At 40.9% G+C, this 17,319-nt stretch overlaps 1 protein-coding gene across 1 annotated transcript in view; it reads right to left on the reverse strand.

Moving 5' to 3' along the window:
- Window positions 1–7,753: 7,753 nt before the first annotated feature.
- SCAF11 (SR-related CTD associated factor 11) overlaps window positions 7,754–17,319 on the reverse strand; it is a 90,507-nt gene continuing 80,941 nt past the window's right edge. Inside the window, exons 12-15 of the mRNA XM_056117796.1 lie at window positions 16,082–16,428; window positions 12,951–13,169; window positions 10,904–11,023; window positions 7,754–10,491 (exon numbers count right to left, since the gene is read on the reverse strand). Of these exons, the coding sequence (XP_055973771.1) occupies window positions 10,345–10,491; window positions 10,904–11,023; window positions 12,951–13,169; window positions 16,082–16,428 (833 nt within the window). The 3' untranslated portion in view covers window positions 7,754–10,344. The remainder of the gene's footprint in view (window positions 10,492–10,903; window positions 11,024–12,950; window positions 13,170–16,081; window positions 16,429–17,319) is intronic.

Below are 17,319 nucleotides of genomic sequence, written 5' to 3' on the forward strand. Positions count from 1 at the left end.
CCACGACATTGGCAACTATCGCCCAATCTGCCTGTTGTCTGTCATCTATAAGATGTTCACTCGAGTCATCCTGAATAGGATTGGCAGAACACTAGATGAAGGACAACCATGCAGGCAAGCCAAGGACTCAGCACCATTGACCATATCCACACGATAACCAAGCTCATTGAGGTTTCTCGGGAGTTCAAGATGCTGCTCTAACGTTCATCAATTTAAAGAAGGTCTTTGATTCTTTTGAGACTGAAGCAGTCATCAAAGTCCTAACCAATCAGGGCGTTCAAACTCAATACATCAGGATCCTCTGTGAGCTGTATTACGGATTCACTATCACGATCTAACCATTCTACAAATAAATGATCATCGATGTCAAGAGAGGGGTTCGGCAGGGTGATACTATTTCACTGAAACTCTTCAGTGTCACCCTTGAGAACGTCATGCGACGACTGAAATGGGAAGGAATGGGAGTGAAGATAGATGGTCAGCAACTACACTCCCTCCGCTTTGCTGATGGCATTGTTCTAATAACACCGAACATCAGCCAAGCTGCACAAATGCTGACTGACTTTGACCATGAGTGTGGAAAGGTTGGATTACAGCTGAATCTCACAATGTTCATGAGAAACAGTCTTGTTCCTGATGTTCCATTCACTCTCAACGGAATGACCATCTCCAAATGCAAGAGTTATGTGTACCTAGGTCGAGAAGTCAACATGACAAATGACCTGGCACCTGAGTTGCACAGGAGGAAGAGAGTGGCTTTGAATGCCTTCAAGAGCGTTGAGAAATAGCTAAGAGGACAAAGAACCTCCAGCTCCGAGCACGTCTCTTCAATTCCACTGTTCTTCCTGCATTAACATGTGCCTCAGAGACCTGGGCCCTACGCAAACAGGATGAGAACGCTATTCGGGTCTCTCAAAGAGGAATCGAAAGAGCTATGCTTGGAATATCATGATTCACTCAAATGAGAGATAGAATCCGGAGTTCTGATCTCTGTCAGCACTCAAGAATCAGGGATGCTGTCTCATTTGCCACTTAATCACTTAATCACTTAACTTCCCGTTAGTCGTCGATTTGCTCGAGCGGGCGCCAGTAACGTCTCCATTTGTCCCTGTCGCGTGCTAGTGTAGCCCAATGGCATCTCTTCGCTCCGGGAACATGGAGGGCCTCAAACCGATCGTTCATGACCTTGACAAAGAAGTCTGACCATCTGGTAGGTGGGCGGCCACGCGGTCTCTTGACATCCCGTGGAATCCAATCAGTAACAGCTCTAGTCCAACGGTCGTCTTTAAATCTCATTACGTGACCAGCCCATCTGATTTTCGACACCTTGGCAAATGAGACAGCGTCCCTGATCCTTGATCGTCGACGGATGTCAGAACTCCGGATTCGTTCTCTCATTTGAGTGAAACGTGATATTCCAAGCATAGCTCTTTCTATTCTTCTTTGGGAGACCTGAATGGCGTTCTCATCTTGTTTGCGTAGGGACCAGGTCTCTGAGGCATATGTTAATGCAGGAAGAACAGTGGAATCAAAGAGATGTGCCCGGAGCCGGAGGTTCTTCGTCCTCTTAGCTATTTCTTCGACGTTCTTGAAGGCGTTCCAAGCCGCTCTCTTCCTCCTGCGCAGCTCGGGTGCCAGGTCATTTGTCATGTTGACCTCTCGACCTAGGTACACATAGCTGTTGCATTCGGAGATGGTCGTTCCATTGAGAGCGAATGGGGCGTCAGGAACAAGGCTGTTTCTCATAAACATTGTCTTCGTAAGATTCAGCTGTAGTCCTACCTTTCCACACTCACGGTCAAAGTCGGCCAGCATTTGTGCCGCTTGGCTGATGTTTGGTGTTATTAAAACAATGTCATCAGCAAAGCGGAGGTGGCCTAGAATGGAACGAACAGGGTGAGAGACTGTCTGAGTTCATCATGTCGACCAAGACCATTCATGGTAACTCACAGTTCCAGAAGGCAGAATCTAAACGATGGACATGGGAGTCTCCCGGTGGACGATTCCACAACGAAATAGACCACATCATATGCAATCGACGGTTTTGCCTGACTGATGTCGCTGTTGTCCCAAAATTTCGAACGGGATCGGACCACCGTCTCCTTCGTGCAAAATTCTACTTCACAGAGCGGGGAGAAAGGGCTGCAAAGTTCAAAAAGAGAACTCCCAGAACGACCACCAACTGGGAACTCTTTGGTACTATTGCGGCAACATGGGAAGATGCCATTGTTGACAACATTGACAAGGAATACGATCGACTGGTTCAGCACCTCCATGAATGTGCGAGGAACGCCAAGAGAGAGATAGCCACAAAAAGTCGCCTATCTTCGAAAACTCTTGAGCTAATTCGCCAGCGTGGTTTGGCGCATGCCTCAGGCAACCGCAAGCTAACGTCCGAGCTCGCAAAGCAGTGCAGAGATGCGATCAAGGAAGACCTCAAAGAGAGAAGAGCAGAAGTACTGGTAGATGTGGCAGAAGCCGGGAAAAGTATTCGTAACGCCCACCTGTCCTTCGCCAACTATAAGACCAAGATGACTGCCCTCCAACGTCCTGATGGATCCATCACATCCTCCAGAACGGCAATGGAGAAGATTATCCATGACTTCTACTCAAATCTCTTCGATAGCCATGTCCACTTGCCGACATACCAAATTCCACAGGATGGATATGTCGTTCCCAACGTTCTCCCTTCCGAAATCCGACACGCCATTTCGTCAGTAAAGAAGCAAACAGCACCCGGCCCAGACAAGGTCTCATTTGCCAAGGCATCGAAAATCAGATGGGCTTGACACGTAATGAGACTTAGAGACAACCACTGGACTAGAGTCATTACTTGACTGGATTCCACAGGATGTCAAAAGATCGTGTGGATGCCCACCTACGAGATGGTCAGACTTCTTCGTCAAGACCCTGAATGATCGGTTTGCTCTTCATGTTCCTAGAATGAGCAGATGCCATTGGGCTACGCTAGCATGCAACAGGGATGAATGGAGACCTTACTGGTGCCCGCTCGAGCAAATTGATGAGTAAGGGATATCAAGTAATCAAGTGATCTTACACCAACACAAGTTAACTCTAAGTGGATTAAAGACATAAATGCAGACCCTAATTAATAGAACCACAATGAAGATAACACAGGAAAAACACTCCATATTAACATTATTGGTACTTTTTGGTGTATTTTGGGGCCACAACTTTCAGGGGTCACCACCAATGAAGCTCAGAGGACCATGTGTGCTGGGACTCAAACCCAGGCCCTTTCAGTCATCTCCGACTTTCAGTGTTGTCTGAGCATTAGACTTCAATGGCAAGAGAAAAAATAAAAATAAAAAATAAGCCTCAAGGGCCTGAGTGACAGAACTGAGTGGGTAGGACACTCGCCTTGCACGTGACTGATCCAGGTCTGATCTTGACACCACATATGGTCCCCTAAGTCCACAAGGTGTGATCCTGAGCTCAGAGCCAGGAGTAAGCCCTGAGCACCACTCGGTGTGGCCCCCAAACAAATTAAGCAAAAATTTAAAAGTAAACCTGTAACTAAGATTCTGCATAACTGTCATTAAAATAAAGACATTCTACTGAATGGGAAAAAATATTTGCACACCCTACATCTGAAAAACTGTATAGTCAAGGTACATAACTCACAAAAATCAACAACAAAACAAATAAGCCCTTCCAAAATGGGGAGAAGAGTTCCATCTAAACAAACACATTAACAAAACAACACACCTCATTATAATTTGTCAGAAAAGCGCAATGAATTTTTCTTTCAATTTAAAAATAATTCACTTTACCATTTTGAAAATGAACTCTATCAAAAAGGCACAAAGCAAAACTTGTTGGAAGTGGGAAGTAAAATGAACCTCATATACACTGTTGTTGGTGGGTATGTAAATTGTTCAGCCTCTTGAAAAACAGTATGAAAATCTCAAAAAATTAAAAATAGATCTATTTATATGACATAGGAATTTCACTCTTAGTTTTCTATCTGAAGAACAAAAAAATGAATCTGAAGACACATGCTTATTTATGTCTGTTGCCTGTCTGTAATAGCTAAGATACATGGAAATAACCCAACACTCCACATATGTGTATATGTATATATATACACACACACACACACATATATGAAATGATAAAACGTAAAATGATAAAACATGATAGCACTGTTGTTCATTGATTTGCCCAACTGGGCACCAGTAATGTCTCTATTGTGAGACTTGTTACTGTGTTCGGCATATTGAATACTTCACGGGGAGCTTGCCAGGCACTGCTGTGTGCGTCGTATAGTCTTGGTAGCTTCCCAGGCTCTCCCAGAGGGATGAAGGAATTGAACCCAGGCTGGCCGCGTGCAAGGCAAATGCCCTACCCGCTGTGCTATCGCTCCAGCCCAATAAAAGAAAATTAAAAATAAAATAAAATCTGACAGAAAATTCAGCAATCAGAACCTTTTGCAAAAAGACTCCATATTTCTTTCTCCATAACAAAGTGAACAGTTCATAGCTATTGTAGTATGTCAACAATGTTATCAGAATCTCTGTTTGACTCTTTGCACCCAAAATCTAGAATGTAGTTTCTTTCAAGTTTTGGTTTCCACATGTCTCAAGACAGCAACCAAAGCTCTCGTTTTTTCACTGACCCAGTGAGGCAGGGGTTGGGGGTGAACCTCGAGGGGGCTCTCACTTCTGGCGCCAAGTGCCCGGCCACGTGCTGGTCGGGCACCCCCTGCTCCCTGTGGCGTATTGGATATGCCAAAAAACAGTAACAAGTCTCACAATGGAGACGTTACTGGTGCCCGCTTGAGCAAATCAGTGCTACAGTGCATAAAATATTTAGAAACATTTAAAAAGATACTCAAAACCCCTGTGCCATCCCCTCCCTCCAACCCCAATTTAAAATCGGCCTCTCAAGTCCTCAGGGACCCCAGGGGACATTCCTAGAGATAATGGCCCCTGCTCCATGCTAGAGCCCAAGGATATACTGCAGTTCAAGTCTTGCAATGCCGAGACAGAGCAACTGGCAAAGTCCAAGTCAACCACACCTGGCAACGGTCACGTGAGGCTCGAGAAGCCATATAGGACCAGGTTTTTTTTGGGTCCGGAATGCCTTGTTAGCTTCACCCACTGTATTACCTCACTAGCTCCCACAAAAACTTTGCTGATGCATATTTCTGGGTAGAGAAACTAACTTAAAAAAATAAAATTCGACAACTGAATTCTTAAAATAATAAAACTGGTGTATATATAGCCTGTCCTCCTGTTGTTCATTGATCTGCTCGAGCGGGCCCAGTAACGTCTCCATTGTGAGACTTCTTGTTACTGTGTTTGGCATATTGAATACTCTCAGTAGCTTGCCGGGCTCTCTGAGTGGGGCAGAGGAATCGAACCCGGCTCGGCTGGGCTGGCTGCGCACAAGGCAAACGCTCTACCGCTGTGCTATCACTCCAGCCCGGTGTATGTATAATTACATTGAAAATTTTAATGAAGGAGGAGTAGAGTGCATAAAGAGCTTGTCCTGGCACCCAGCCTACCCATTTGGGCAATCCCTGGCAAGCATGGAGCGACCCCTGAGCATAACAAACCCCAACCAAAACAAACAAAAGCTAATGAGGGGCTGGGTGGTAACTTCAAAACTGGAGTGCAGCTTCTCGTGCCAGAGGCCCAGCTTTACTCTCATATGCCAAAAGGGCTTCAAGGCACTCCAGGAAGCAACTGCAAAACACCAGCCAGGAGTAGTGCTGGAGCACCAGCAGGGGTGGACAAAACAAAGAAATGTAATGAGGACTATAGATTGACCAAGGTTTTTACCTGCAGAAATGAATCCCAAGATAGCAATCTAGAATGGGAAAGAAAAAAAATGAGTTTGTGTATACAGGTATTTACTACATCAGCCTTTATTAGTAAAATGCATAGTTTCTATTAATAACCAATAGTAGAATAGCACAACCATGTAATAGAATAAAATGTAATTAGAAAGTCATGCAGTAATTTTTATTAAAATGGAAATTTCTCACTGAATAAGTGGAAAGGATGTTACAACATAGTTATGTACAATTTACTTGGTGTTAATTGTTGTCCTGTAAGATTACTAATATATTTTTTTTCCTTTTGGTTTCTTCTATTTTAAACTTTAGTTCTTCCAACTTCCTATAATTATATAGCGACAATGCTATTAAAAATATGCTGAAGGTTAACTTTAAGCTTGTAAAACATTGACATTAACACAACTATGATACTAATTTGATATAAACATAAAAATTACTTCTCTATGTTTGCAAAGAATTTAAATGAGGTTAAATTCATGGCTTCCCTCAAAGAAGAAATCCGAATGGCAAAAAGGCACATGAGAAAATGCTCTACATCATTAATCATCAGGGAGATGCAGATCAAAACCACACTGAGATACCATCTCACACCTCAGAGCCTGGCCCACATCCAAAAGAACAAAAGCAACCAGTGCTGGCGCGGTTGTGGGGAGAAAGGAACCCTCCTTCACTGCTGGTGGGAATGCCGACTGGTTCAGCCCTTTTGGAAAATAGTATGGACAATTCTCAAAAAATTAGAAATTGAGCTCCCATTTGACCCAGCAATACCACTCGGGGGAATATATCCCAGAGAGGCAAAAATGTATAGTCGAAGTGACATCTGCACTTGTTTGTTCATTGCAGCACTCTTTACAATAGCCAGAATCTGGAAAAAACCTGAGTGCCCCAGAACAGATGACTGGTTAAAGAAACTTTGGTACATCTACACAATGGAGTACTATGTAGCCGTTAGAAAAGATGAAGTCATGAAATTTACATACAAGTGGTACTACAAGTATCATGCTAAGCAAAATGAGTCAGAAAGAGAGGGATAGACATAAAAAGATTGCATTCATCTGGGGGACATTAAGTAACAAAATAGAAAACTAATACCCAAGAATAGCCGAGATCAGTACCAGGAGGATTAATCCATGGCTTAGTGGCAAGCCGGGCATTCTAGGGGAAAGGGCAGCTCAGATAGAGAAGGGAGCACCAAATAAAGGTTGTTTGGAGGATCCTCCCAGGATGGGAGATGCATGTTGAAAGTAGACTACGGACCGAACATGAGTGCCACTCAATGCCTCTTTTGCAGACCACAACATCCAATAGGAGAGAGAGAACAAAAGGGAATGCCCTGCCACAGAGGCAGGGTGGGATGGAGGCAATGGGGGTGGGAGGGACACTGGGATCCATGGTGGTGGAAAATGGGCACTGGTGGAAGGATGGGTATTTTATCATTGTATAATCGAAAGCCAAGCACAAAAATTTGTAAGTCTACAACTGTAGCCCATGGTGTGTTTCACTAATAAAACTTAAAAAAAAAAAGAAAAATTCATGGCTTCCCGAAGACTTTTGTTTGAGGACCATATTGAGCTGATCTCCGGAACTATTTCTGGCTCTGGCTCTGTACTCAGGAGTCACCACTGGCTGTGTTAGGGAGACTATATGTGGTGCTTGGAATTTGAAAAGGGTCAGCTGCACGCAAAGCAAGTGGCTTAAGGACTCTCCAGTTTCCCCAGAAGTCTTTTCTTTTTTCTTTTTGGGTCACACCTGGTGATGCACAGGGATTACTCCTGGCTCTGCACTCAGGAATTACTCCTGGCGGTGCTCGGGGGACCATATGGGATGCTGGGAATCGAACCCGAGTTGGCCGCGTGCAAGGCAAACACCCTACCTGCTGTACTACTGCTCCAGCCCCTTCAGAAGTCTTAATAATACTAAAGACACTACTTTGTTTATCAAAAGCATTTATTAGAAAATATTACATACTACATCTGTTTAAGAATATTTTTTCAGTAGACAGCACTCCAACCTCATACTACAATGTGTCATGGACCATGGGAAAACCACTGTGCTTTCTGAAGCTACATCTTTCAGATGGAACATTCAAGCAGTACACACTGTGGCCATTTAAAGGAGAACAATGAAGAAAGTGTGGTAATTACGAGAAGGGAAAAAAAATCACAAAAGCTTTTGGAATGTTAATATAACTACACACAGCTCAAAATTCTAGGTATCACTATAGCCTAGAACATGGTCAATGTGACTAGTAAGTTAAAGGGATCAAGGTATCAGGTCAATTTAACACTGAATCTTCATAAATAACAAAGGTAATCTGTAACCCCACAAAATGTCTTTAAATTTGAACACATGCAAAATAAATGTAAATTTTTAAAAAAAAACATGAATGGGAAATGTTAAAGCAATGCATTTTTAACATAAAGCATGCACTTTCTAATATATTCTTAAATATCTTTAAGTTTTAAAAGCTTGATTCTAATCCCAAAACATTCTTAATTAGCTATTTTTAGATGCAACCTAACCAGACTCCAGCCAGAAATAACTCACGGCATTGCTACCAAAGTTGTAAAATTTTAACTCTTAACCACACCACCAGGCTTCCCTCCCCCCAAACTTTAAATGTTTTTGTAAAAGCATAGTATAAAGCAAATATTAAAAATGTCCCCCAACTCCCAAACATCACTAAAAGTTGTACTAGGTAAGCATAGGCACAGTAATTTGCTACAAAATTTCAGAGTGTGAACCACCTTTAACTCAAAATAAATGACAGGTTCATACTGTTCTACAGTTCAAAACTAAAACAAACTGGTATTTGTTAGAAGAAATATACTTCCAAATTTCTTTCTCCACCATAATCTAACACAAACTTTAATTAAAAATATATATAAATCAGTAGAATATCATAATACAAATGCCCAGAAATGATGTTTAATAAAGATCAAAAGCTGCTTGTAAATAGTTTTAATACACTTTGGGGTAATACTCATAATCTAATAAAGATTATAAACATAATCATTATTAGGGGAGGTCAACATTTCAGAATATTTTTGTCTACCAAAGCTAGCACCAATGTATTATGCACATAAAAATGAGAAACATAACTTACTTAAAAAGTCAAAATCCTATGGAGTAGTATTGCTCTGACTGGTTAGTTGCTCTGGTTGGTTAGTAAAAGGGACAGGGAATCTTACTGAGGCATATATATCACTGAATCATTAACTTATGATCTGAAAAGCTCTAGTTATAGGGTACATATTAAAAATTACGACTGAAATGAATGACAATCTACCATGGAAATAACTCATAGTTTTTCTTCCAAGATGCCAATTAAAATAATGGTGCCACACAAATTTTTAACTTACCTTTAACAAAACTCTAATAATACTTAAAAACAGAACAAAAACCCACCAAATCCCTAGTACCTAAAATCCTAACCCAAATGTCATCATTTAATTCCTCTCCCTTTCCCAAACAGATTTTATTGCTTAATTTTGCAACATGACTACTGGCTACCATGGCTACCAAATTAACATTTGCTTATTATAAAGCATTTGGAGATTTCTCAACAGTGAAAGAAATTAAATTAGTGATTAGATCGATGAGCAACAACCTGAAAGCCACTTTAGTGAGTCTCCTAATTCTATTACAGTTGAATGGAAGGCAGGGGTTACTACTTAACAGCGATGATCTTGTTGGCACAGATAATTTATCATTTCTGATAGAAGATAAAGAGAAGGAACATAATTTCTACTAAGCTGATACTTTTTTCCAAACTGCTTTTCTAAGTTCAACAGACCTTAGACAATCAAAGTTACAAATTTAGCAAATCAAACTGCTTAATCTCCTGCAGGGGTGAGGAGTGGAGGTGGGCCTGGCAGGAAGGCACAAAGGAAAAACAAGCAGCATAGTCTTTATTTGGTGATACAATAGGTGAAGAGTGTCCCAAAATGTTGATTTTACTCATGATAGTTTTCAATCTAAGCAATTTATTCAGATGTGTGCTTAAAAAATACACATTAGGAAATCTGCAATTGATGTCTTCTGTTATTAGAAATATTTTTCATGATAATACATTATTTAACTTTCTATAATGAGAGAAGAAATTCATAAAGATCATACTTCATTTTTAGCCTGACAGAATAAATGTATTTTTATATATATATATATAAATCTCTTCCAAAACAAGTGCACTTTGAAGTTACTAGTTTATGCACTCCACTGTTCAAATTAAAAAGCTGTACATCTTCCATACTATAACAGTCCTAGTAAAACTGCACATTCCTTTAACCCCTTTACTTTCTCTTAAATTTGTTTCAATTTTGAGAGGGGGAGGAAAGAACATAGAAGTTGCAGTGCAGAACTACATTTATTTAGAACAAAACAGTATATCCTACATTAAAAAAAATAATTTTATCAAAACCAAATTTCAATCACAGTTATGTATGATTTTCAGTTAAAGATACATGTTGAAATTGCACTTTGCAGATATGGTGACAGTGTCCTTTACAACGTTCCCCGTTTCAACCTATGTTTTTTTCAGTAGATACAGTTTCCTCCAGAGTTTTCTTTTGGCTTCCCTTTCGTGAATATTTGTATTTGTCAACGTAGGCTTTAACCAGATTTGCCACTTTAGTTGAATTGACTTCGCCACTCTTACTGTGACATACCTATTGAAAAAAAGAAAAGAGGGTGAATTTGTTCTACACATTAATGGGATTAAAGAAGAGTTTCACGAAAAACAATTTACTCCAAAGAGAGAGTCAAATGATTTTTATATTTTCATATTTCCTATGAAACAGTTCAAAAAGGAAATAAAACATAAACAAGAAGTAGAAGCCTGCTCTTGTTATTAAGTTAACCTTAAGAAACATTTTTCACAACATTATGAATGGGGCCGGAGAGAGAATACAGGGGTAAGTGCCTGCCCAACACACAACCTGGGTTGATCCCCAGCACCACAAAGGGTTGCCTGCCCACCACACATGAAGCCCGCCCAGGAGTAATCCTCGCACACGGGACTGTGGCTCCCAAACCAAATACAAACAAACATTATAGAACTTCGCTGAAGCTTCCACTTACTTTATCTACTGCTTTCCGAACAATCTCTTTATATTCTTCCTTGGTGATATCTTTATTTTGGTAAAATGGCTTAATGGCCAATTTTACCTCCTGTGCTGCTTTTTCTTGAATCTGCAATTTCTGATAAGAAGAAAATGTTTAATTATTATTTGCCCCATCAAACATTTTGTTTTTTTTCTTTAAAAATAAAAAATGGAAAATACTGTCCAAACAATGGAAAAATGAATTCATGGAGAATTCAAAGAGAACACCTGCAAATCAACTTTAAACAGCTGTCTAATCTCCTAAGAAGGTGCACTATGGTTCCTACTTGAGACACACAGCGGTGGGGGTAGAGCGGGTGGAGCACTGCCAGTAGAGTCGGGAGTTGAGGCTGGGGCTCCTCCATGCAAAGCACGCGCTCAAGCCCTCCGAACTGGCCCCCTGGACCTCTGTAGCTCATTTAAAATTAGAAGTCGGCACACATCAGCGCTGGCCAAAGTAGGTGATCCTGTGTCGCTGTGTCCCCACCACTGCCACCCTGGGGGAGGGGGAGAGCCCTGGACAATCCAGGGTGCAGTAGTAGTGAGTATGGCTGGAGATGGGGGGGGGGACACTTTCTGTTTGCTTAAAGAAGGCAGGTTGCTGAGGGCATGGGGGGACTGACTTTTCTCTTCCTACCCTGAAAAGGAGGGCAATAGCACTGTAGCACTGTCTTCCCATTGTTCATCAATTTGCTTGAGCGGGCACCAGTAACGTCTCACAACAAATTGTGAGACTTGTTGTTACTGTTTTTGGCATATCGAATACGCCATGGGGAGCTTGCCAGGCTCTGCCATGCGGGTGGGATACTCTCAGTAGCTTGCTGGGCTCTCCAAGAGGGACGAAGGAATCGAACCCAGGTCAGTCGCGTGCAAGCAAATGCCCTACCCGCTGTGCTCAAAAGGAGGGTGGTAGGTCAAGTAAGTCTGGTTATCTCTGGTTCTCAAAAGCAGGTTAAAAATTCCAACGTTATTTCTTAAACTCGGAAGTCATTATGTTAAGTAAAAGAAGTCTCTCTCTCTCTCTCTCTCTCTCTCTCTCTCTCTCTCTCTCTCTCTCTCTCTCTCTCATATAATGACAAATTATATGAAATGTCCAAAATAAGCAACACCACAGGAAAGATCAGCTGTTGCTTGGAACAGAAGTAATTGTAAGTTACAGGGTAGTCAGTGGGTTTGGTTGGGATGGGAGCAAGAGACAAGGGCATGATAAAAATGCCCTACAATTCGGGGACCAGAGCATTAAAACATCAGGTAGAGTGTTTGCCTTATATATGGCTGACCTGGATTTGATCCTTGGCACCCTGTATAGTGCCTCAAGCCCACCAGGAGTGACCCCAGAGCACAAAATCAGGAGTAAGCTGTGAGCATTGCCAGGTGTGGCCCAAAACACAAACAAAAGAGGCAGGAGCAATAGTACAGTGGGCAGGATTCTTGCCTTGTACTCAGTCCACCCAAGTTCAACCCCTGGAACCCCATATAAACCTCTTTGCACTGCCAGGAGTGATCGCTGAACACAGAGCCAGGAATAAGCCCTGAGCACCAACAGGTATGGCCTTCCTGCCCTGCAAAATGCACTAAATTTACCTGAACCTCTTTAGGAATGAGCTCTGAAAACAGAGTCAGGAATAAGCCTAAGCATCGCTGGTATGGCCCAAAACCAAAATAAAAACCAACAAAATAAGCCAAAAACCAAAACCAAAATATTAAACTACATAACTTAAAATATATTATGATGTGCAAATTACATTTCAAAAAAACTATTATAAAAATATACAGACCATTTAATTATAAGAAACCATTCAAACATCAGTGTTATAAATACAAAATAATTATTTACTAACATATAAAACATTACAATAATATTTCCAGTGATTCCAGGGAGTATTTACGTATCTATAAACCCTTCAAATACTGGAATTTAAAACTATCAACAATAAATTCCCTTTACCATTTATACAATAGAAAATGTTTTTCATCTTAATTGTATATGGAATTATGAAGGTTATTCTCAACCTTGAACTTGCCTTGTCTGTCTTCGAGCTATCTGCGCTGGCTTCCACTGTAACACTTACTTTGCTTTCTGCCAATTTTATAGCAGCATTAGAGGCTTTGCTGTGACTTGATGACGAAGTATTACCAGAACTTGGTCCCTGAACTGTTCCCGTATTTCCTGGGGCTGCTGCTGGAGCAGGTAAGACTGGTGTACTCATGTTATTACTTACATGAGAAGCACTAGAAATACCCTGTTTTAAAGAGTTATCATCAGTTAATGAATTACTTATACACAATAAAAGTCCGTTAAGTCGCATATTAGAAATCACTTAAAAAAAAAGTAATTGGAAAAAGATTAAATGTCATAAACAGTTCCATTTAAATATGACTTTTAAATTACAAGCTATGTAAATATAATGTTCTGGCAGCAAAACTGAAAACAACTACATATAAGAACCTAGAAACCTAGGAGAGGAAGGGGGTAGACTGGTGATGGATGTAGTGCTATAATTATGTGCAGGAGGAATCATCATTAAATAGCATTGTAAAGTACAGAATCTCAATTTAAAAAAATTAGAAAAAAAGAAACCTAGATTTGGGGCTGGAGAGAGTACAGCAGGTAAGACACTTGCCTTGCATGTGGACAACCTGGGCTCAGTCCCCAGGACCCCAGTGGTCCCTTGAGCCAAGTTAGGACTGATACCCGAACAGAGCCAGGATTAAGCCCTGGACACTGCCTAGTATGGTCTAATGTCAAAATAATAAAAAACAAAGAAAGAAATTAGATTCTTAGGGCCACAGATAAAGCACAGGGGTTAAGACACTTGCCCTGCATGCGGCCTACCCCAGTTTGATCCAGCACCACATATGGTCCCAAAAGAACAGCTAGGAGTGATCCATGAGAACAAAAACAGGTGCCCTGAAGTAGCCAGGTATGGCCCCAAAACAAAAAATTAAAAATTTTCCTGCAAGGCTTTTAAAGGATACTTAATTGAAGAAACGAACTCCCTCCAGCCCCTGTGCCTTTTTTCAGGGTTCAATCCAAGTGACCCATTTTAAGAAGTTTGAAGAAAATGTGGCAGTGAAGTCAAATGGCTTGAACTAGCAGAAAAAAGATATAATTATCTCCAGATTCAGGACTTCTATTCCCCTACCCTTCTAACAGTATCTTGCTATGAAGATTCTAGAATTCTTGCAGTTCAGTTCAATCCGAGCACTGCATGGGCCCTCAAGTACCACTGGGTGTGGTCCGAAGACCCTAACCCCTCACCAAACAAAAAGCAGAATTTCTACAATGTAGACATAAAACTATAAACAATACAATGTTTGTGACTTATTCAATTTCTCCATATGCTCTGAGATATTTTTCAATATAAATTCATGAAAACGAAGCACAGACCATAATGGACAACAAACAGGTAATACAAGTTTCCATGCAGTACTTAAAACTGCCCACTTCATTTCAGTTTGGCTCATAATTCTTTTTTATTTTTGGTTTGTTTTGGGGTGTTCAAATCTTACTCTGTGCTCATGTACTCTGATTGTGAGTAGAGAATGGAACCAGGGTCACCTACAAGCAAGCCACATGCTTTAACTACTGTACAATCTCTCCACCACTTTGCCCAATACCTGGTACTACTCTAACCCCAACCCTCTAGAGAACTCCCAACAAACCCAAAAACCTAATGACTGGACCCCATGAAAAATTGAGAAGACCTGAATTTCACCAAAAATATTCAGTATCAATTATAAAGGAAGTGCAAATAAAAAACAATGAGCTCTCAATTCACATATGTGAGAATATTCTATTAAAAAGCCAGAAACTGAACATGTTTGCCACTCAATGCCTCTTTTGCAGACCACAACACCCAAAAGGAGAGAGAGAACAAAGGGGAATGCCCTGCCACAGAGGCAGGGTGGGAGGGGGGATATTATCCATGGTGGTGGAGGGTGGGCACTGGTGGAGGGATGAGTATTTGATCATTGTATGACCGAAACCCAAGCACAAAGATTTGTAAATCTACAACTGTACCTCATGGTGCTTCACTAACAAAGAAAAAAAAAAAGCCGGAAACAAGAGCTGCCAAGGGTGTAGAGAAAAAAAGGAAGCTGATACACCATTGGTGGGAATATAAATGGAATCAGTCTCTCTGGACTACAGTATTGAGATTTCCCCAAAAAATTAAAAATAAATCAACTATATGATCCAGCAACTCCACCCTAACTGAAGAACAGATAAACATCAATTTAAAGAACTATATGCACACCTATCTGCTACGCAGCACTGTTCACCACAGTCAAGTCTATAACAGATATGTAGACAAAGACACTGTATAGTACAATGAAAGACTGTCTGCTCTAAGATGAAATCCTGCCCTCCGTTACAACATGGACAGAAAAGAAAGAGGTCATGCTAAGTCAAGAGAATAAAGAAACATACTGGATGATTTCACTTAAATGGGGTGTGTATATGTGTAAAAACACACATACACACACACACACGTATATATATCTGTCACTGTCCTCCCATTGTTAAAATCCAGCGGCCAGAGAGAGAGTACAATGGGAAGGTGCTTGCCTTGCTGCAGCCAATATGGCTTTGATTCCTGGCAGCCCATATGGTCCCCAAACTCTGCCAGAAGTGATCCCTGAGTGCAAAGTCCAGAGTAATATCTGAGCAATGCAAAGTGTGGCCTCAAAAAACAAACCAAACCAACAAACAAAAAAACCTAAAGAAAACACAGAACTGAAGTTACCAAAGGGGTGGGGTGATGTGAGTAGCTGGAGGGATTCAACGACTTGTAGAGGGATACTGGTACTTTGGAGTGAGTCTGGTTTGATAACATTAAATGAAACACAAATACTTACACTCTTGTAAAGCAATGTTATCTCAATAAAAAATAAACTTTAAAAAACCTCTTTTACTTATTCAAAATAGTATATACACATAGTTACATCCAATAACATACATTAAACTCATTATCTTATTTGGGAGTGGGATAGAGAATTGGAGAAGGAGAGTAGATGAAGGATTGTGAAGACTTACCAAACACTAATAAAGTAACTGATTTCTGGGTAGCCAAGATATTTTGGAATACCTGTCCGCAAGAGTCAAATATTTAGAACAACTATGTTGAATAAACTTTAGTTGCTAAGAACATACCTGCAATTGCTTTCCATCTGGCTGTGAAGCGATGTAGTTAACTTGTTGGGATGGTGGGGGAGGGGGTGGTGGTGGTGGCAGTCCCTGAGATATATTGGTTGGAGGAGCTACCTGCATCAGAGGCACCCCTGGGTGCAGATGCAAGGGCATCTGAGGATGAATGTTATATGGATGACGCTGAATGTTCATCAAAGGAGCATGAACGCCCACTGGATAAGGGAAGATATTCATAGGCTGGTGTTGTGCATTCATTTGTTGCTGCATTACATTCATTTGTGGTTGCATCATATTTATAGGAAGCTGAGAACCATCATTTTGTTGATTTGTTTGGTCTTTTACGTTAGAATCTATCAAAAGAAAAAGTTTATGAAACAAAATCATATTATAAATTTAGACAGAAAACTGACTATAGTAAAATTAAACAGAAATTAGACTCAGAATGCTACAACCAAAATCCAATTACTTGGGGCTAAAGCAATAGCACAGCGGGTAGGGCGTTTGCCTTGCACACGGCAAGGGTTCATTCCCAGCAACCCATATGGTCGCCCGAGAACCGCCAGGAGTAATTCCTGAGTGCATGAACCAGGAGTAACCCCTGAGCATCGCCGGATGTGACCCAAAAAGAAAAAAGAAATCCAATTACTTGATTTAATTGATTTTATTTCTAAATTAGTTTAAAGTTGAAAGTGAGGCTGGAGCGATAGCACAGCGGGTAGAGTGTTTGCCTTGCACACAGCCAACCCGGGTTCGATCCCTAGCATCCCATATGGTACCCTGAGCACTGCCAGGGGTAATTCCTGAGTGCAGAGCCAGGAGCATCTCTGGTGTGACCCAAAATGAAAAAAAAAAGTTGAAAGAAAATATTCAATAGATTTTGTGTCCCCTGTTTGCATAATTCCATCCTCAGATGATTCTACTTTATAAGATCTTTTGTTTTACTGTAGAATCTTTATGATCCATAAGTTCTACTATTGGACTCCATTTATGACAGCAATGGCCAAAAAAAATTCTAGTGGATATATATGGAAAAAAAAGTAGCAGTTAAATACTACATGGGGACATTGCAAATCCTTCTGTTGTGGCAAATTAGTGTTCTGGGGGCCACATCGGGCTGTGCTCAGGGCTTGCTCCTAAGCTCTATGCTCAGAGACTACTTCTTGTGAGCTTGCAGGACCTTACGGGGAGCCTGGGATCAAACCTGGATTAGGTAAATTACACTTACATAAATCTAAAGTAAC

The sequence above is a fragment of the Sorex fumeus genome, unplaced genomic scaffold, assembly GCF_029834395.1.
Source record: "Sorex fumeus unplaced genomic scaffold, SorFum_2.1 ptg000036l, whole genome shotgun sequence".
NCBI lineage: Eukaryota > Metazoa > Chordata > Mammalia > Eulipotyphla > Soricidae > Sorex > Sorex fumeus.